Raw genomic sequence first — 21,592 nt, 5'->3', positions numbered from 1 at the left:
AATCCGTCTGCCAATGCAGGAGACACAGGTTCGAGCCCTGGTCCGGGAAGATCCCACATGCCACAGAGCAACTAAGCCTGTGTACCACAACTACTGAGCCTGCGCTCTAGAGCCCGTGAGCCACGACTACTGAGCCCGCGTGCCACAACTACTGAAGCCCGTGTGCCTAGAGCCTGTGTTCTGCAACAAGAGAAACCACCACAATGAGAAGCCCGCGCACTGCAACGAAGAGTAGCCCCCACTTGCCACAACTAGAGAAAGCCCGCGCACAGCAACAAAGACCCAACGCAGCCAAATAAATAAATTAATTAAATAAATTAAAAAAAAACAAACCTAAAAGAATCCAACAGTTTCTGTTAGGGAACCGTTGACTGAAACAGCCTGCCTTGGCCAGGCATAATAACCACTTGCATGAGTTGTCCCGAACAGGAGGTCCCCATAAGGAACAGGGTGCTGCCACCAAAAACTAACCGGGAGAATTTGGGAGGGGCCAAGAGGAGGGAGGAGACGCCAGACCATAATATGTCCTGCCAACATCCCAGAAACCCTCACGCTGGGATCCATCTTGGCTAAGAGATGTGTGCACCATCAGGTAGGGCCTTGAATTGTACCAAGTATGGGGACAAGCAAGATGATTGACCAGAGACACCCAGAAAGCTGACCCTACCACCATAAACCCTGAGACTGTAAGCCACGTGGCAGAGCAGTTCTCCTGAGTTCCCTTATCCCGCTGCTCTCTGCCCGGGTGCCCCTTCCCAATAAAGTCTTTTGCTTTGCCAGTACGTTTGTCTCCTCGGACAATTCATTTCCAAGTGTTAGACAAGAGGATTGGTGAGGTTGGGTGAGCAAATGCAGACCCTTTAAAGCAATACTGCGTGCTACCCATTCCATGGGCCCCAACTCTCCAGGTTTAGGGGAATCTTCCTACAGCTAAAACATGCATGGGAAACCCAGAGGATGGTACACCATGCGATCGGGAAAGGTTTCTAAAACGCACCAGAGCCCTCTCTCAGGCCCTGGAAGGGTTCCCCCTTCCAGTAACATCTCTAAGTAACTTAACTGCATCCCAGAACAAAGCTCAAGAATATTTATGCAAATACAAAAACATACAGCACCCAGTAGGGTAAAATTCATGATTCTGGCATCCAATCAACCCTCAGCTGAAGGAAAGATGCAGAAAAGGAAGAGGAAGGAATAAAGTTCTATCTCAGAAATTTTATGGATGTTATAGTCACCTCCTCTCCTATCTTACGGCTATTAATATTTTCTTCTTTACACATCATAGTATTGTTTGAATTATTACAAAAGCATCCATTACTATTGTTATTTTTAAAAACTTGGTCAACAAAATGAATCACTAAAGTGAGAATACCAAACAAAAAGAGAACAAGAGAAATTTCTGCAGTGCTTTGAAAGGATGAAGTTCTCTCTCTCCCTGCTTCCTTTGCCTCCTCTTTCTGCCTACCTTTGCAGGAAGTCCTCAGTTTCTTTACCTCCATCTCTAACCTGTCCTTCCTTTCTCAGGTTAACTGAATACAGAATGCATGGCTAGTTTTTGGAGAAAATTTTGTTCTTGTCTTTGATATTTAAATTGGCAGATTTTAACATCTTACACATACTTCTCAAAGAAGAAGGGGTACTTCTCAACAGCCCCTCACTGGTAGTTCAGTGCCTTTTGTTCTGCCCTCTACCCTGCTTCCCGGCCCTGCTCGTTTGCCTGAAACCCATCTGCCCTGTCCCTAGGCAAAGGGAATTTCAACTTTGGCTGCATCCGTTCAGATGGCAAACACGTCCCACACCACACCTCCCGTTCTCCTTCAGGTGGAATCTCTTTCTGGCATGGAGTGGGGACGCCTCCGTCAATTGAGGAAAAGTGGAGAGACGTCAGGAGAACGTGGAGAAAGCAGACAAAGGGAGAGGGAGAAAAAGGTACAGGGCCGGAGATCGGTAGATAATAGGACCACTCAGTAGCGGGAGGGAGAAGCGCGTGTAAAGCGACCAGACACCATGGGGACGAGGGGAGGAGAGCGAGCAGAAGAGGCGCGCCCCAGGCTGACCGCCCAGGCAGTCAGCCCTGCATCGCAAGAGGCGAGCACGGCCGGAGGGGTCCGCGGGCGGGGCGGGACGTTTGTAGCCAGGGCAGATCGGGGGCTTAGCGTGCCCCTGCCCGCAGCCGCCCGAGATGAGCGAGGCCAGCCGGGTGTGCTCCGGCTACTACAGCCTCAACCGCAGCTTCGTGGAGCCCTTCCAGTGTCCCCAGCGCGGCGAGGGGGCCACCCTCATCTACTGCTGTGGCTTCGCTGACCTCAAGTACTGCTGCAGTGAGCCGGGCAGCTACTTCCCCTACAAGCACAGCTACATGTGGAGCCTCAGGTGGGTAGACAGGGGGCTGGCGGCCATGGGGCTGGGGAGGCGACGAGTCGTGCCACGACGGGAGGAGGGAGGTCACCCGCGTCCTTGCGACCTGCTCGGATCCCCCCGGGGGGACAGGAGCCTCTGAGGGCTGATGAGGGCCCTGCAGAGAACCCACTCGGTGCCACCCCCATCCGGCGAGGGTCGGGCAGTGGCGCCAGAAGTGTGAATACGCCGGGGTCCCCGGGCGAGGCGCGCGCGGGAGGAGAGCGGGCTCTGCGCCCAGAGCGCAAGCAGGGCCGCCCGGCGGGAGCGGACTACTCTTCACTCTCTCTCGCCGGCACCAGTCCGAGGCCTGCGGCTCTGCGGGCAGAGAAAGACAAGCACATAACTTAAGGAGGAGGTTTTAATTCTCTTTTTGATTTGTTTGGGCATTTGGTGCATTTGAATGGAAAAGGAGCTCCTTTGAGACTCAATGTGTTAACCAAAGATCAGAGTATTTTAAGCCTCTTTGCCGGTGAGAAGGAATTGGCTGTATCATTTAAAGTATCAAGAAAGGGTGTGTGTGTGTGTGTGTGTGTGTGTGTGTGTGTGTGTGTGTGTGTGTGTGTGTGTGTGTGTGTGTGTGTGTGTGTGTGTGTGTGTGTGTGTGTGTATGTTTCGACGCGCACAGGCAACAGGGCTTTGTAATTTGCCCTCTCAGTTGATCTCACACAGACCCCCAAACAGAAGTGGAGACCCACAGAGAGGAAGAGTTTCAGTTGCTGTGATTACACACTCCGTTGAACCTTTGCAGGACACCCCCTTTCTCAACACTTGAGCTCTTTGGCCATTGCTGGAAAGTGAAGAGACTTTCAAAGGTGGTGTCTTTCTTGCCTCTTTTTCCTATGATGGTAATTTAACATATTCCAATTCGTATTTACACAGATATTTTCATTACGAAATGCTTTTCCCCCCTCCACTCCAAAGGACTGCAGACTTAGAACCTGATTCTTTCATTTTGACTGGAGAATGAATGGGGTGCCAGGGTTACAGGAAAGAACTGCCACCCCACCTCAAACTGTTACTGATAAATTAGCTTATGTCTGGGAGAGAGAGAGAGGCTAACTCTGCTAAGTAAGAAGAAGAGTATTAGTTCTCCCAATCTCCTACCATGGTCCAGACTTTAGCACACATGTCAAGTCTACAGCAAATGACTTTAAATGTTATTTCTTAGAGCAGTAAAGTCATTTGTTTTTGCACACTGCAAGCTTCAAAAAAATCTCAGAAGGAGTGCCTACTTACCAACAAGTTCAACTAACCAATTTGTATCATGCCAGAACAGGAAATGATGACAATTTATCCCTATTACTTGGGGAAGCAATTTGTATTGCACTGGCATATTATCCGGCCTTTTGGAAAATAACATAGTAGCCTAGCTCTGAGTCTTTGGAGGTGTTAATAATGGTGGCAGCACCTCCATGAGAGACTGGCAACTCTTAAGTCAAACTCAATTGGAAAAGTGCCTGGGATTCTCAGGTCCCTGAATAGTTCCAAAGTGACAAGCAGCAGAGGATAGAAAACCTTCCTAAGGTTTATGAGGGCACAAAGGAATGAACAGCTTGCTGGGGTCTTCATTTAGCATTGACAATGCAGCTCAGTTCCTGGGAAATATGAAAATCGTTTCAACTGATGGCATCAGTTGGTAATGTTAAACCTGGGTTTCTATATGTATATGTATAGCTGATTCACTTTGTTATAAAGCAGAAACTAACACACCATTGTAAATCAATCATACTCCAATAAAGATGTTAAAAAAAAAAACCCACCTGGGGTTCTTCCTTAGTTATTGAGCTCTGAGAACACAATGGGAAGGTAAAAATTTAGAACTTCATTTCCCTCATATTCTTTGCTCTCTCCCCTAATTTAAAATAGTCCAACTGTGAAAAGTCATTAGCATTTGTTCTGAGATTCTGCAGCCACTGCAGAAAGGCACAGGTATGGTACCTCCAGGTGAATGAAGTTGCTAAGTAGGAGAATTCATTAATGTGACAGCAGCTACAGACCCTCTCTCAGGGACTGAAAAGCAAACTGCCCTATGGTGCTGTGAGGAAAGCATAATTCTCCCTTTTCTGCGTCTGGCCCACTCCCATCTCTTCTCCTCTTATAAATCCCTAACCTCTAAGGGTTTCCTTTGGAAACCTTCAGGACCTAGGAAAATAATGTGTGTTGCACAGGGCTACGCGTGAGTTCAATAAGTTATGTGTTGAAATGAATATTTTAGGAGATTCCCAGAGCTCCATCTTTATCTAGAGTTTTGCATGCATAAAGCAACATTTCTATAACGTGGAACTATGACAGTGAAACAGTTTGTCAGGATTATGAAGAACATCCTTTTATAACAGGAAGAAGTGACATGCTTTGTTTTTGTTTTTCCTTCCAATCATGTGGCCTGGTTTTTAAACTGTGTACATGTAAAGTCTGTAATACATACATTGAATTTAATTAAGTTGACAATTTTACTTTTAATTGACTAAATTATTTTTTCACTTTGAAGATGTTTTTAATAACCGGGTTCTCATTTCAGGGATCTTTCCAGATGTCTGGCCTCCTAGCTGCTTTATGAAGCAGATAATGTTCATTAAGTGGATTATGTTCCCATGTGTCTGTGCAGTCCTAACCCTCCCTACACATATGATCTACAAAAGTCAGCTTTGGTGCAAACAAGCATGAAAGAGGAGTTGCCAGAGCCAGGGAGTCTACCCCTTGGAAGAGAGGGCATCAAGTGAGGGCAAACTCCAATTTAAATATGCAACTATATACTGACTCTAGCCAGAAAATTACCCAGTCTTCACTTCTGTGCAGGGCTAGGGGAACCGGGCTGATAGTAATTAACAAGCACAAGAATCTTTTGAAGTCTGCCCCCATGTCTGGCTCAGGAGGTAATCTCTAAATTGCAAGGGGGCTTTATCTCCTTAAATTAAGGATAAGTAGGATGAGCTTAGCCCCTCACTTTTAATTTTGTTCTTCCTCCCAAAGCAGTGACACACCTAGCACCCCTGGTCAAATTCTCCCTTCCCTCACTTTCGGCGTGTCACATTTGTTCGCGCCCTAATCTCTGGGAAATAGCAGAAGCTGAAAGGCAAGACAGGAAAATAATGAAGGAAAAGATCACTACTTTTCAGTGATCATTTCAATGATTGTTACTTTTCAATGATGATTACTTTTCAATGACTACTAATGGATCAAGCACCAGTCAATTATTGTTTATTTCCATTTATGAAACATTAATTACAAGCTAAATACTCTTATTAAACACTTTTAATAAGTGTGCACATGACTATGGGAAAGTCAATAGAAGCATCTGCTCTTAAGCAGCTTAAAATCTAATTATAGGTATGTACATACCCACACATACATATTGCTCATGAAAGTAAAGTACATATGTTTGCATATTAGTCTTGCAAGATAATTTTCTTTTTTCCAAACTTCTTTTCCCATTTAAAAATAAGTTCACAGGTTTCTGAAAATTGTATTATTTCTCAAGTGATTAGACTTATAGATAACTGTATCAGAAGGAATTGTTACAAATTTAGTGCAAATAATATCATATTTACACTGCATTTTTAGAGAAAAGTACAAGGGTTTCTTCCTAAATGCTAGAAGCTATTGGTGTTATGCTCTTTTAGAAAGGAAAAATTCAGATTGAACATGAACTTTACGTAACTTTCATAAACATTGCTTTCCTTTAATTAAACTTTCTTCTCCTCTCTTGTAATGGTTGTGGTTTTGTATATTAATACATGATAACTCCCATACATGTCTCCAAAATAAAAGTTCTACACTTCCAGTAAACATTTGTTTCACTGTTTTTGCAGAGGTAGATATCTTTCTATTCATCTTTTATTGGTGAACCTAATCTTTCCTCCTAAAATATATTAATAATAGAGGTTTATCTGATAGAAATGTTTTTGAACCATCCCTAGAGAATCATGTGACCTTTTACTGTAATATGAATTCACATGGTATTCTATACCAATATTAACATATAAATGTATAGAGAAATATCATAAGAATTTGATGGTAGAAAAAGGTGAGCCATAGATTTCAATCATATACTGTTTATAATAAAACATAATTTGGTATGAATGACTGAAGCAAGTATTAACAATATTTAAACCTTTGTTTTATGTGCAAACAAGTTTGTGTGACAGTCACAGTGTTTTTTCTGTTTTCCTCAGCATTGGCGCTCTGATTGGACTGGGAATTGCTGCCCTTGTTTTACTTGCCTTTGTCATCAGCGTCTGTGTTCTTTGCTACTTATTTCTGTATACAAAGCCTCAGAGATTAGACACTGGCCTTAAACTTCAACACCTAGAGGCTATTTCCACTCAAGAAGGTAATCAGTAACTGTTATTTGTAACCAATTACCTGTAGTCTGTTCAAAATAATAACCTGTGCCTGGGTGACAGATCATTCTGTTAGCAATGAATGCTTTTTAAAAATTCAGTTTATTGGGCTTCCCTGGTGGCGCAGTGGTTGAGAGTCCGCCTGCTGATGCAGGGGACACGGGTTCGTGCCCCGGTCCGGGAAGATCCCACATGCCGCGGAGCGGCTGGGCCTGTGAGCCATGGCCGCTGAGCCTGCGCGTCCGGAGCCTGTGCCCCGCAACAGGAGAGGCCACAACAGTGAGAGGCCCGCGTACCGCAAAAAAAAAAAAAAAAAAAAAAAAAATTCAGTTTATTATATGTCTTTATAAAACTTCACGTTAAATTAGGTCTTAATGATGAAATACCTTGGAGGGATTGTGCCCAAGGAAAAATAGTGGTAGGATGTAAATATTCTCATGAAAAAATAATACACTGATCCAGTAAATCCACTTTATTTATGTGTCTCTCAGTTTTAAAGGTTGTATCCTCTTGGAATTTTTAAATTTTGTTTTTGATGGAGCCAAAGAAGTCAAATAGATAGAGGAACAAAATATCCGATAATTAATTGTCAGTGTTGCATTGCTCTAGATTGGTTAGTCAGTAGTCAGTTAGGCATTACCTGTGTGCCTATGGTATGCAGAATTCAGAGGAGGTGTATTAAGTAATTCAGAGTCATATAAAAGAAACTAAAGAATAAATAGAAGTCAGTCTTTGTTCTTGAATAGATCACAAACTAGTTACGCTATACAGGTATGTGTATGTGTGTGTTTGTGTGTGTAGTGCAAGTATAAAGTTTATGTAAGGTTTTCAGAACTGAGTCTCTTTGTTATCTTAATTATAATGTGCTACACATACTACTCATTATCATTATGAAACAGAAAGAATTGTTAAATGTTTTTGTGAATATAAATTTCTATTAGTGTATTTTAAAAGTAGTGATCATGAATTTTATTTAGATATACGTATTTTGAATATATTTTTAATAAAAATTTAGAATCTCTATATTACAGATATATATGTTTAGAATAAGACACAGGTGCTCACTAACTTCTATTTAAAAAGAAAGTGAAAAACTTTCTTCCAAAAAATTTAGAAAATTTCCTTCCCATGTGCTCCATTTTAGCTGAATCCAGAAACATGTTTATGGAGTACATGCTCTGCGATCTTCTCAAATACACCAGCACCCTATGACTACTTTAGCTCTAGTTTTCTTCTCTGTAGAGATCTCAGAGGGTGCCCTGTATCACAAAGCAAGAAGCCAAGATCCCTTTGGAGTTCTTTTTATGAAGTACTGTTTGGAGATTACATGGCCGAATTGACCAGTTGTTAGTTGAATTTAGTCCGATGGCTTAGACTCCGTTTCTCCACAGGCAAAATGAAGCAGTGGATTATCAAATAATCAAAAAGTAAAATAATTTTTATCTCAAGTGCTTAGATAATTTAAAGTATCAGTTCTTAAATTTTATTGTGTGTAAGAATCACGTAGGGAGTTTGTTAAAACCACGAACTCCAGACTCTGCATTTTAAAACAAATAGCTCCTCTTCCTGCCCTGCCCTTGCTCCCCTGCTGTCTACTCTCCACAGAGAAGCCAGAGTGAGCCTGGTAAAACCTAAGTTAGGTCAGGTCACTACTCTGGTCAAAACCCTAATTGCTTCCCATCTTTCAATAGATATGGAGTCCTAAATGTGAACTATGGGGGCTTTTGTGGTCTGCCCTTTACACCTTTATTTCTAGCATCTTATGCCCAGCCACCTTGGCCTCTTTGCTGTTCCTTGAAATTCCTGCCTCAGGGCCTTTGCACATGCTGTGCCCATTGTCTGGAATGTTTTTTCCCTCACTTTCACTTTCTTTAAATCTTTACTAAAAGTCACCTTCCCAGGGAGTTCTTCCCTGGTCACTCAATCTGCATCTTTAACTTCAACATTTCATGCCTTCTTCCTGCTTTACTTTTCTCCTAAGCACTTACCACTAATCAACTATATATTTTACTTACCTGTTGTCCAATTTTTCTCTACTCCAACTAGAAAGTAAGTTCCAGGAAAGTAGAAATTTTTATCTTGTTTGCTCACTACTGTTTCTATAGTGCTTAGAACACAACAAATGTTTGTTGAATGAATTGAAGTAGCACTGCACCTCTGTCGTAGGTGATCAAAGGAGCATGTTTATTGTCACCATTATAGTCATCAAACATTCACTGAGTGCCTCTTCTATACAATGCAGTGTGCTAAATAAAAATTGATTATTTTTCCTGATCTATCTCAGGGACTGCTCCAGAATTTTATTTCAAGCTGGATCTGAGAGCCCAGCAACAGAATTAGTTGGCTTGTTGACTCAAGTCTTTGTAGTCTTATGGCTCTTTAGCTAAGGAGATCCATTAGTGCACTTCCTATGTAGTTAGTTGAGGCTACTTTCTTACAATGAATATCCCCACTCTGGCCCTCTGAAAAACACTATGTTTATCAAGTCAGCAAATTAATTCAATACTCCTGAGTGCTTACTCTTGGTAAGGCAGAATTTTATATGATCATTGCCTTCTGCTGCTTTCAAATTAGATGATTTTGGGCCCTTTGGTTGACATTAACCAAATAAGACAGTGGAGAGCAGAAAACGAAATAGGTAATCCAAATGTCACCTGGAATAGGAAGAGAAAACGGTTCATATTTGAAAGCGACCCTTCAAAGTGATAATTAAAAACCATTGCTGTGCCTATCGTTAAATATGCATGCTTCATTCCAGTGATTCTCCCACCGAGGGATAAATGTCAGTGTTCTAGCTAGTGAGAAAACAAGGCTTTATTCCACTTAAGGAATGCCTTAAAGGTTAGGAACATTATGTTTGTGTAATAATTAAGCAAGTAAAATTACATTGGAGGAAAATTGGTTTCACCAGTTACCACTCCTTTCTTTGAAAACTATCTGTTCTTAAGAGTCGGCCTCCCATTATTTTAATTTTTAGAATTGAGACTTTTTTCATTATAGGCAATTTGAATGGCCTAAAGGGAAACGTGCTTTTGTGCACATACTAAAACTGACTTAAGGCACTGGACTTTTTTGTTTCTGTAAATGACAGTAGCATTAAAGAAGAAACAACAGGCCCAAAACGGAGCCCTTTGTGCTAAGCCCCACATCAGCAAACCAAAACCTTACCTCACTGCAGTTTCAGCCTCTCCCAGGAGTGAAAATTTAAACCTATCCATCTGGAATTTCCTGATCAACACTAGTAAGGTAATCTTCAGGATAGACCCCTGCCCCTCCCCTAAAGGAAGGTGACCTGCCTAAAAAAAAAATCCTTTCTTTTGTTTATGACTTCCTTGTCCTATCCCCTTCTGCCTATAAGACTCTTCATTTCCTACATCTTCTCAGAGCCCCTTTCTACTTGTTAGATGGGATGCTGTCCAATTCACAAGTCATTGGATAAAGCCAACTAGGTCTTCAAATTCACTCAGCTGAATTTTGTTTTTTTAACAATAGTCTAATCTTAGATTATTTTGCCAAGATTTTTCTTTCATGTACCTTTGTTCTATTGGGGTTCATTATTTTTAATGTATACAATTTAAGACTTTATACATTTTGAATTGATCCTGAAAATAGCAGGTCTCTCTCTGGTAGTGCCTGTAGAGTTTAATTGGGCTACCTCCAGGGCTCACTTTGTACAGAGGTTCTATTGCTAAGCAATTGATCGGTCTTTACATTGTGTTCCATAATCATTTTCTTTCTTTTTAACTTTTGTGTTTTGAGTTACGCCTGTATCAAATGCCAATGTTTAAAAGAATACCGTGGTTTGTAAATTGTACTGTATTGGACAAACAGTTCTGAGCAGAAGATGGCTGTGTGAAGGGCATCTTTCTGAGTAGACACCCCTGGGACGAGGGCTCATTTCATAAGACGTGGAAGAATTAATGGTTAATGGGGGAGCAATTAAAGGGATGAATGTCTTAGATCCCTGCTTCCCAAACTTTTCCACTGGAGAATCCTTAAAGGTAGATAAGAAAGGAATGTGTACCTCCAGAATTCCAAGGGTTAGAATGGAAAGCCCTGGCTTGTGAGCTTTAAATTATGTGAAGTTGCCCATTATATTTTTTAAATTGTGGGAATTTTTAATTTGATTGCTAATATAATGACTTGTTTTACTTTAATAATAACATTATATCCTTTCCATTTCTGAGTAAAACTGATGCTCCAAGAAGATAAAATATATTCATCCTGCGGTTTTGAGTATCCATTGACACCCTAGGGTTGTGGAGAGGGGTGGAGAATCGAGAGGGTTCTTAGAAGCAGAGTTTTTGATGAAAATGAGAAGGGCAGACAGTAGAGCTGCTTGACACAAATAAAATAATATTGTTGTATGGGAATAATAGACAACTCCAATTATCTATTATTTGGTAGTCTCTTTTGCAAAGGCAGGCAATATAAATGGAAAAGGGTAAGCAAATCAGCAGTAAGGCACAGGTTGTCTAGGAGAAAAGCATAAATTATATATAGAATACTGAGAAAGCAAGCAAATTTGATGATTGTGTATACAATTGTTTGTTCTGCCTGTGAGCAAAATGGGACTTGGACCGTTCAGAATAGTCTACTATATTTCTTCTTAGAAGACACCTTTATACCCCTGGAAAGAAAACCTTTCCCTTACTTCACTTTCATTTTAGGAAAATTAGAAAATATAGAAAAACAAATAAACAAATAACTTCATCCATGATCCCACCACACAGAGATAACAGATATTAACACCACGGTGAATATCCTTCATGGATTTTTTTTTTCTATATATCTATAGATCATGTATATATAACAAAATTGGGAAAAAAACGAATCCTGTAACAGCTTTTCTTTTTTCACTGAGCAACAGTGACATCGTCGTTTGCCAATAAATAAACACCACTTTTAATGATTATATTTTATTACCTTGATGGAGTGCTATGAATTTTTATTCTTTTATTTTGACATAGTTCACACTTCCAGAAAAGTTGCAAGAAAAGTATAGAAAAGGTTGTATACCTTTTCCCAGATTTACTAATTGTTAATATTTTACCTCACTTTTTTCAAAATTGACTTTCTTTTGATGTATATTTTCTGAACCATTTGAAAATAATTTGCAGATATCATGCTTTTTAACCACAAATATTTCAGTATGTGTTTCTTAGGAACAAGGATTTTTTTCCCTACATAGTATTACAGTACATTTATCAAAGTCAGGAAATGTAACAGTGATATAGTAATATTATCTAATCTGCAGTTCATATTAAAATTTTCCAATATCCTTAAATAGCTATTTTTTTCTTATCTACGATCTAGTCCAGAGTTACATCTTGTAATTAGTTATCATATTTCTTTAGTCTTTTGTTTTTGTTTTTTGAAACTTATTTTTATTTTAAATCATCCTTTTACCTTTCTTTTTTTCAATTGAAGTATAGTTGATTTACAATGTTGTGTTAGTTTCTAGCTATACAGCAAAGTGAGTCAGATATATATATATATATATATATATATATATATATATGAATATACAAAGTTACTATTTTTCCTTTTGCCATTACTAAGTAATTTGTTGGGAGGTATGAAAAAATCCTGTTCCTCCTCCAACTTTCACGTACCCATTGATGGCTCTTGACTGAATCTTTTCATTCAAAATTTCAAGATAATTTTAGAATTATTATTATGATAGCTATGAAATGGTGATTTTCTAACCTCATCATTCCTTCTGTGTTTATTAGTTGTTATTCTACTACAAGGAAGAGCTTTCCCTTTCCCCCTATTTACCTATTAATTAATTTATTAATATCAGTATGGACTCAGATTCTTTATTCTAAAATAGTCTATTACTATCATCATTTATTGATTCTTAAATTATCTCAGATTTGGCCTGTGGGAGCCCCTTTAAACTGGGTCCTATATCCTTTTGAAATATGTCCACCATTTTTTTTTGCTCTCTGTCACAAAATGTTCTTGAGCAGCCTGTGTTTTTCCTGTTCCAGCCCTGAAACCTGCCATTTTTCCAAGAAGTCTCCAAGAAGTTGCCCTTTTAGTTGGAATGGTGTTTAGAAACCAGTCTGGGTATATCATATTTTATTAAATTATTGACTTTGAACTAGCTTCCATTTTTTTCTATTATACACAAGCATTGAACATTGAAGTATTTTCCTAGCATAAATCCCTAGGAATGGAATTGCTGACCAAAGATTTGGTACATATAAAAGTCTTTGGATACAAATTGCTAACTGTCCTCCAGAAAAGTACTATTTCATGAGTATTTTTATTTCAAAAGATATATATCTTACTAATTTCACTGAGGGAAACAATACAGTGTTTTATTTTAAATTTATCTAATTACGAGCAAGGGTGGACATTTTCATATTTATTTGTCATTTTCTTTGTGGTATATTGTTGCTTATATCTTATACACATTTTTCTATGGGGGTGTTCATTTTTCATTGCTTTATAGGAACTTTCCATACAGTAACTAAATTCTTTTTCACATATATTGCAAGTATTTTTCATAGTTGTTCCCTTTTTAATTTTATGTGACAATTTTGCAACTGTAGAAGTTTCTCCTTTTGTGATTTCTTCCTTTAATTTCATACTTAGAAAGTTCTTACTTCACTTTAAGATATAAAGATATTCACCTATATTTTCTTCTAATATAATACACACATTCACTTGTTTTTTAACATTTAAATCTTTAATAATCCTGGAATTAAAATTTTTGTGTAAAGTGTGAGGTAGGGATATGCCTTTATTTTTATTTTACAAATGAGCCAATTGTCTAAATATTTATTGGGAAATCTATCCTTGTTTTCTTGCCAATTTAAAATGTCATCTTTGTCATCAACTAAATTCTTATATATACTGGGATCTGTTTTTAGACTTTCTGTTCTGTTAAATTTATCAGTCTGTTTATTCTTAAGCCAATAATATACTTTAAAAATTATTGTAGCTATATAATTTAATATCTAATTAGGGAAGATTTTCTCTTCCTTCCCATTAGGCTTCTTTTTCAAAGTTTCTTAGCTACTCTTGTTTCAGTATTCCAAATAAACTTCTGAATCACACTGTCAAATTTTTAAAAATCAAGTGGCATTTTGATGGGTTTTGCACTAAATTTATAGATAACTTTGGGAGCTATTTTTCTTAGTAGCCTTAACATTGATTCAACCAAATTCTACTCAAACATTTATTAATTACACTGCCACATTACTTTTAAATGCCATTCTTTGTTTCAGAGAGGCTTTAAAAACTCACTGAGATCTTAGTAGAAGATGGGGTAATTTGAACTCAATGGCAGAAAAGGTCACTTGTGTCTCCTAAAGGGGCCTTTCTACTGAAAATAATGAGTCTGGAATTTCCTACAACTCTTTTTGTTTCTAGAATGTAGAAAACCAAATTGCTCAGCAGAGCTCCTGCTACTTTTAGCATTTGTGAGTCCTCCTCAGGGAGCAGGGTTAAGCAATGCTGGCTGATGCTGGAACCAAAAAGCAAAATAGAAGCCAGTCTCTCAATTGTGAAAATCCATTTAAAGGATTTAAAATATCAGCCAAATTCCTTTGTGAGCTATGTTAGTCATCTATAGTTGAATTTAACAATGCAGAAAAGAAAAAAAAAAAGTCCAATTGTGGAAAAAATAGGGTAGGAAAAACATTTCTGGAGAGAACTGCCTTCATTCCTTGATGGATGGGCAAAGCAAAAGGGCAAGTCTAAGATTCTAACTTTCACAATGAATTTTTAACTGTATTTACACGAGATACCTGCGTATCCTCAAGGGGAAGGCAGGGCATTGAAGAAGGGAGAAGTCAATGGGTCAGGAGGTCAGTAGGCAAGTTTTGCTCACTTCACCATTTACCTCAGATCCAGTTCTTTGCATCGTATTAAATTTAAAGGGAAAATGTCCCCTAGTAAATAAAGAACACTTTTAGGGTGCAAATTTAAGATTGCTTGTTTCCACTAGAAAGAAATGCAGGGTGAGTGGGATGTGTAGATTTCTACTAAAGTGAGCCAGCTGATTAGTCATTGAAGCTGCTGTTGGGCAGCAGATAGGTAATGCAGAGGCTAGAAGGACACAGGCAGATAATGGCAGAAAAGCTTAATTATCGCTCTGCCACATAGCCAGGAGATGAGACCTGCAGAGGGCCCAGCATTCTTTTGATATTTTGAAATGGCAGGTAAGAGCAGAGTTCATAGAAGATTTATAGGATAAATGGATCCCTGAGGAATGCTTCTGAAAATGAATGTAAAATTTAACTATTATAGAAAAAATATATTGGCCTAGTTTGTGATGAGGATAGGCGGATTTTGTTTGATGAATTTGATTTAAATGGCGAATTTTATTTGCTTGATAAATTGCATTTAAATTTTGGCAAAGGCCAAAACAAAGCTTTAATTTAAATGCCAGGCTGAGAGGTATAGGATTAAAGGAAGGTTGAGATTTACATATGATGACCAGACTGAAGAAAAGAATAAAAATGGGACACTAGCAGCAGAAAGAGCAACTAATGTCAACCCAGGAAAGCACAGTGATGTTGGATCTTCCCAGTCTGCACTCAGGTAAGGAAAAGGAGAAATTAAATTTAAAAAAACCCTTTATATGTAACAAATCCCTTAAGAGCTCAATGGTATAACAGATTTCTTGTTTAAAATTTAATCCATGTTGTAACCTCATGACAGAAGAGGCAGCTGGTTTTATCTCTACTTTGTTGGTTAAGAAATTCGTTTCTATTTGTTAAAGGAAAACTAGGAAAAGGTGAGGTTGCTGAGACTTTTCCTCTTCTCTCTTTTAAAATCATTCCAAAGGGATGTAGTTAGCTGGACTCTGATATCACTACAGCACAGCCCACTTACAGCAGTTGTTTTTCCCATAATATGCCCAATTAATTCTATCTTACCAGAGGGATATACATTGAAAGCACGTTTGGACTTTTATAAGCTGCAGGAAGAGAGGGAACACCAGGGTGTTGATTTGCTAATCAAAGCTCCTGCTTCAAATAGTGTCAGTATGGTGTTTATATCAAATCTTTTCTTGTTCCTGTAGCGAATCAGTTTGGTTAGGGGAACTGCATTGCCTTAAGAAGCCAATCTAAGAAATGATCTTTGTACCTGCACTGGTTAGAAGGATCCAGTAGTCAAGGAAATAATGAATCAGGGCTGGGGAGTGGGGGGTTTTACAAGTCCTAGATGAAGGAAAATCTATTGATAGGATACTGGAATGTATTTTGCAAGCCTTTAAATCTCAGAGGGCAGTAGACAGGTTAAACTCGTTCAGTTGTTTTCAGAAAAACGCGTAATGGAAACCAGAGCTGTCAGAATAGAGATGGCTTAAGAGAGAACCCCAGACTAAGGGGTTCTTAGAGAGAACCCCAAACTAAGTGAGGAAATAAATTCCTGAGTTTAACTCCCATAAAAAGAAAAAAAAACCCTGTATGTGACAAGGTAGAAAAACCACCTTGAAAGTCTCACTAGAATATTAAGAATTTAAGTATGTAAAAAGCTTAGGAAACATGAAGGACTTGAATTAATCAAATGTTATAGTCTTCAGACTTCCAGGATTTCAAATAAAAGGTTAAAATTTTAGATGTTTGGGCTTCCCTGGTGACGCAGTGGTTGAGAGTCCGCCTGCCGATGCAGGGGACATGGGTTCGTGCCCAGGTCCGGGATGATCCGACATGCCGCGGAGCGGCTGGGCCCATGAGCCATGGCCGCTGAGCCTGCGCGTCCGCCCCGCAACGGGAGAGGCCACAACAGTGAGAGGCCCGTGTACCGGAAAAAAAAAAAAATTTAGATGTTTAAAAAAATGCTAGAGGGGCAAGATAAGGGAAGAGGATTGAGAGGCACAAACTATTATGTATAAAATAAATAAGCTACAAGGATATATTGTACAGCATAGGGAATATAGCTAATATTTATAACTTTAAATGGAGTATAATCTATAAAAATATTGAATCACTATGTTGTATGCCTAAAACTAATATGATATAAATCAACCATACTTCAATAAACAAAGAAAAGAAATGCTTATATAAGATACAAATTCTGCCCGGATAATATGAAACTAATTTACATCTTAAATCCTTGGTCTTTTACCTTTTACCTGCTGTGATACCGGAGAGTACAAACAATACTGAACCAATAAAAATAAGCCTACAAACATTTTGTTTTTCAAATATTACAAATGTTATATAAGGAAAATAGTTTCAAGGGTCTCTCTCTCTCTCTCTCTCTCTCTCTCTCTATATATATATATATATATACCCCATTACTTAAGTATTTAGTAGTTAAATTTGAATCCATATATCTTTTAAAGTCTACTTTGCAAATAACAGTCAAGAATTTATCAGGTCATCAAATTTTCATGCTAGCTTTCCCTACTACATTTATCTTAAACAATTTTGCTTGCTGACTGGGCAAAGAGCTACTTGCCAGGCTAGAAAATGTTGTGCCTACAACAAATTAACTTTTTGTTGTTTTTGTTTAAAAATCAAATTATATAGTCAAAACATTATGATTGGATGTTTAGAAGTAGAACATTAATTTAACACCAAAAGAGTTCAGATGTAATGAAATAAAGCCATATATTGTACCGCTCTAGGCCCTATATTTTAAAATTATGATACTTTTAATATTAGCCCAGAGAATAATGCCACACATGTTTCAGGCCTATGGGCAAGATCTGGGAGCTGTAGTGAGACATCATCGTTCAAAACTTATCAATAATATTGCTCCTTTGAGTGTTGATCTATGAAAACCACCCATAGTGAGGGATGTCCTCAGTGACTCTAGAAAGCAGTCTATACAATTAGTTATAAATGGGCAAAGCCAGGCAGGATGAACACACTTAAAGGTGAGGCTTAGACTTATCTAAAGAAAAAAAGTGAAAAAGTCATATAAGAAGAGAGACTAGATGGCAAAAAAGTAGAGGAAAGCTACTTCGAAGAGTGAAACCTCTTGGCTAGTGAGTCCCCCTTCCCCTTAGGTAGGTTTGGAGCAGATTTTCCAAAACCTAAAGGACAAATAAGAGTTTTTCAAGCAAAGATTAGAGAGTTAGGGATATCAGGCAGCTGGAAGTATGCAAAGGCATGGGGCAGAGAGAGCAAGAGAGCAGGCCAAGTCTGGGGAGCCTGTTAGTCAGTATTTCTGTATGTCTGAAATGCCAAGTACCAGGAAGGGAATGGGGCTAGCTGAGCCGGGACAGGGAAGAAGGGCTCATCCTCAGCCTAACCAAGAAATTAAGATTTGATCCTAAAGAATTTTAAGCAGAGAGAAGCTGATAGTAAATGCTCTGAGGAAACATTATGAAAGTATTAACTATTATTGTATTGCTGATAGTTTTGCATCTTTTCTCACTTAATATTGTATTCTGAGCATTTTCAATGTAATTAAAAATTTCTCGGAAATCACTTTTTCAGATTAAATGTCTGCATCATACTTATGTATGATAATTTAGCAATTTCCCTATTATAAATTTAGGGTACTTACATTTTTTTGGTATTGAAAAGAATCAGTGAATATCTTTATAAGTTTTAGAGCTCATCTCTTATGGTTTCCTTGGGAACCTCATGCAAAAATCACAAGGTAGGAACACTCCAGACTTAAAAATAAATGTACCAGTTTACACTCCCATCATACCATCCCACTGGCCCTGCTTTCTAGGGCCAAGCAGGACATCCCCCACTATGGGCTGATTTCATAGACTAACACTCAAAGGGGTAATATTATTGATAAGTTTTGAAGGATGATGTCTCACTACAGCTTCCAGATCTTGCCCATAGGCCTGAAACATCCATGGCATTATTCTCTGGGCTAATATTAAAAGTATCTTGTTTAAAATGTGGAGCCTTGAGTGGTACGATATATGGCTTTATTTCTTTTCTTCTGAATTTTTGTGACGGTAAAATAAATTACTTAAATTACTCTTGGCCAAGAAAGATTTTATCTGTTCCTAATTGAGACATGAAAAATGGTAATTACCTTTTGAATTTACATTTCTTTCTGACTAGTACATTGGAGATTCAGTAGATCTTTTGCCCATCTCTTTACTGATTAAGAGGTGTTAATGTCTTACATATTGATATGTAAATTCTGGTTACATGTTAAACATGAATCATGTGTTCTAAACATTTCTTCCCAGTTGGCTTTCAATCTTGTCTTTTGCAATCTACAACTTTAAAGTTTTTACTATGCCACACTTTCAATCTTATCATTTCACTCAACAAATTTATTGAACATTAGCTATGTACAATGCAATTCTTCTGCATCATCAATGAAAAATATAGTAAAAGATCTCTGGCATGTGGTGCTTACATTTTAGTGAGAGGAGATAGATAATAAACATAACAAAAAGGTAAATTATATTAGAAAATAAATGCTATGGGAAAAACTGGAGAGCAAAGGGATTGGGGATGGGGTGGGGGGAATGTAGGTTGCAATTTTAAATACAGTGTTTAGGTCTCATTGAAAAGGTGACTTCTGAGCAAGGATTGGAAATTAGGGAGTTATCCTGCAGACAATCTGAGGGAAGAGCATGCCAGACAGAGTGAACAGTCAGCCAGTGCAAAGTCCCTGTGGCTGGAACATGCCTGAAATGTTTGATCAAAGAGGTTGGGAAGACAATCTGAGGGAAGAGCATGCCAGACAGAGTGAACAGCCAGTGCAAAGGCCCTGTGGCTGGAACATGCCTGAAATGTTTGATCAAAGAGGTAGGAGTGAATGAGAGGATGAAGTAGAAAAAGATGAAGTCAGGGAGATTAATGGTGTGTGTGTGTGTGTGTGTGTGTGTGTGTGTGGACATGTAGGCCATTATAAAGACTTGGGTGAAATGGAGGGTTCTTTGCAGAGGACACGCTTTGACTTATGTTTCAAAGGATCACTCTGAGTGTTGTGCTGAAAATAGAACAGTGGTAGCAGTGAAGGTGGTCTGATTTTGGATGTGTTTTAAAAAATGTAGTCAACAGGCTATCAGATAAATTGGTGGTGGGGTTGAGGGAAGAGGAACCAAGACTGACAGAGGTTTTTGTCCTGAGCAATTGAACACATGGAAGTTGCCGGCAATTGAGAAGAGGAAGACTGTAAGTGGATTGGGCTCTTTTTTTTTTTTTTTTCCTGGGAATGATCCAAATATCAGTTTTGGACTAAGTTGGAGATGTCTGCTAGATATCCAAGTGGAGATGGCAAGTTGAGCCTGGAGTTCAGGAGAGGTGTGGGTTAGAGATACATATCTGGGAGTCATCAGCAGAGATGGTATTAAAAACTGTGGGACTAATCAGCCTAAGATGCTTGGGAGAGGAAAAGGGACCAACAAGAAAGATGGAGAAGGAGCAATGGTGACACAGGAGCGAGTCAAGGAAGGGTGGCATCTGGGAAGCCAAGAAAGAAAATGCTGCTGATAGGATGTGGCTTGTGAGCTGAACTGTGGGTTTAGCAACAGGGGGTTATTAGTAACATCTGTGATTTCTTGCACTGCTTTTACATAATTATAAAATTATTTAAATATATTTAAATTTGTATATATTGGTGAAATATATGACATCATTTGCACACTTAATTTTTCTAACATCATTCATTGATTAATAATCCATTTCTTTGCTATGAGCTTGTTAGTCTAACTTCTGATGAACAAATATCCACATTCCTCTACCCTTGTGCAATCTGGACTCATTCATATAGAACGAGTGAATGGGATTGTGGGATGAACATGCTCTTTTTAAATGTTACATTTCAACTGATTATAATGGCAAAGCCTTAAGATTGTTGTAAATTATTATGATCGATTTTAGTTTTGTTCCCTTTATGCATAAGGACAGTCACACTTTTATTAAGCAACCCAGAAATTGTTACCTTCTGACCAAATGTGTAGTTTCCTCCGTGGAAGTGTGGAGAAAGAAAGGTAAGCATGGAAACAAAATCCTTACTTCTGTTACTGAGTATTTCCCTTATTTGACTTTCAGGAGAAAATGCTCAAAAACAACTTTGAAATGATTCAATTCTCACTCATCCATAAGGTCTTTAGGACATCGTATTTCCAACGTTCCTAAAAAGTTTATTTTTTTAAGGACAAATTTTAAAGTAAGATTTGATGTCATAATTTCGAATAGTTATTTCATTTTGTTTTGTGTATTTGCAGGCAGCTCAAATAGAAAAACCAAAGCCCCCAGTTCAAATTCAACAAATGAAACATTCTATGAAGCTGATGATATAATTCAAGAAAAAACAATGGATATGACACAAATCAACACTGCTTACTGTTAAATATCCTGTGTTGTAAAAGCTCACTGGAGAGATGGAGCAACAAAAATAAAGAGTTCACTTCAAATACAGTTTGTAATAATACTTTTCAAAAACTCACCACGCACAAAGCAAGACACAGCTGCAGTTTTGATCATTCAATTAATTTATTAAACACCCACTAAGGTTTCTGATAGATTTCCATGTGCATAAGTTTACTTTTATTTGCTAATTAAGATGTTTCTACATTACATGAAATTATGTTAATACTTCAGGAGAAATTATAGAATTTATCAATAACAAGATAAGCACACCTATGTCAGTGAAGAACAATGAGAAGTTTATGTCACATTACCAGCACTTCACAAGTTTCTCACACCTCGAGGCAGTTATTTTTATAAGAGATGGTACTAGATAAGTAAATCTCGGGGGGGGGGGGGGGGCTTATGAATGAGAAGTGGTGTGTTCTTAAGTCTCTTAGAAATCAACCTATGCCTTTTTTAGGGGATTTGCTGTATTATTGCCTTTATAAAAGCTAACATTCAATAACAAAATGTATCACTATGTATAATCTGCATGATAAATATTTTCTGCAAGGGATAACCATAACAAAAATCCTTCAC

General features: G+C 38.3%; 1 protein-coding gene across 1 annotated transcript; it reads left to right on the top strand.

Moving 5' to 3' along the window:
• Positions 1-2,182: 2,182 nt before the first annotated feature.
• Positions 2,183-20,993, top strand: SHISAL2B (shisa like 2B; the record flags this gene model as incomplete). Its single annotated transcript, XM_082835972.1, has 3 exons — positions 2,183-2,373; positions 6,573-6,730; positions 20,869-20,993. 3 exons carry the CDS (start codon positions 2,183-2,185, stop codon positions 20,991-20,993), a joined length of 474 nt encoding a protein of 157 aa, XP_082692098.1.
• Positions 20,994-21,592: the final 599 nt, after the last annotated feature.

The sequence above is a fragment of the Leucopleurus acutus genome (assembly GCF_964270905.1).
Source record: "Leucopleurus acutus genome assembly, chromosome: 3".
Taxonomy (NCBI): domain Eukaryota; kingdom Metazoa; phylum Chordata; class Mammalia; order Artiodactyla; family Delphinidae; genus Leucopleurus; species Leucopleurus acutus.
This window is presented reverse-complemented; position numbering and strand designations above follow the sequence as displayed.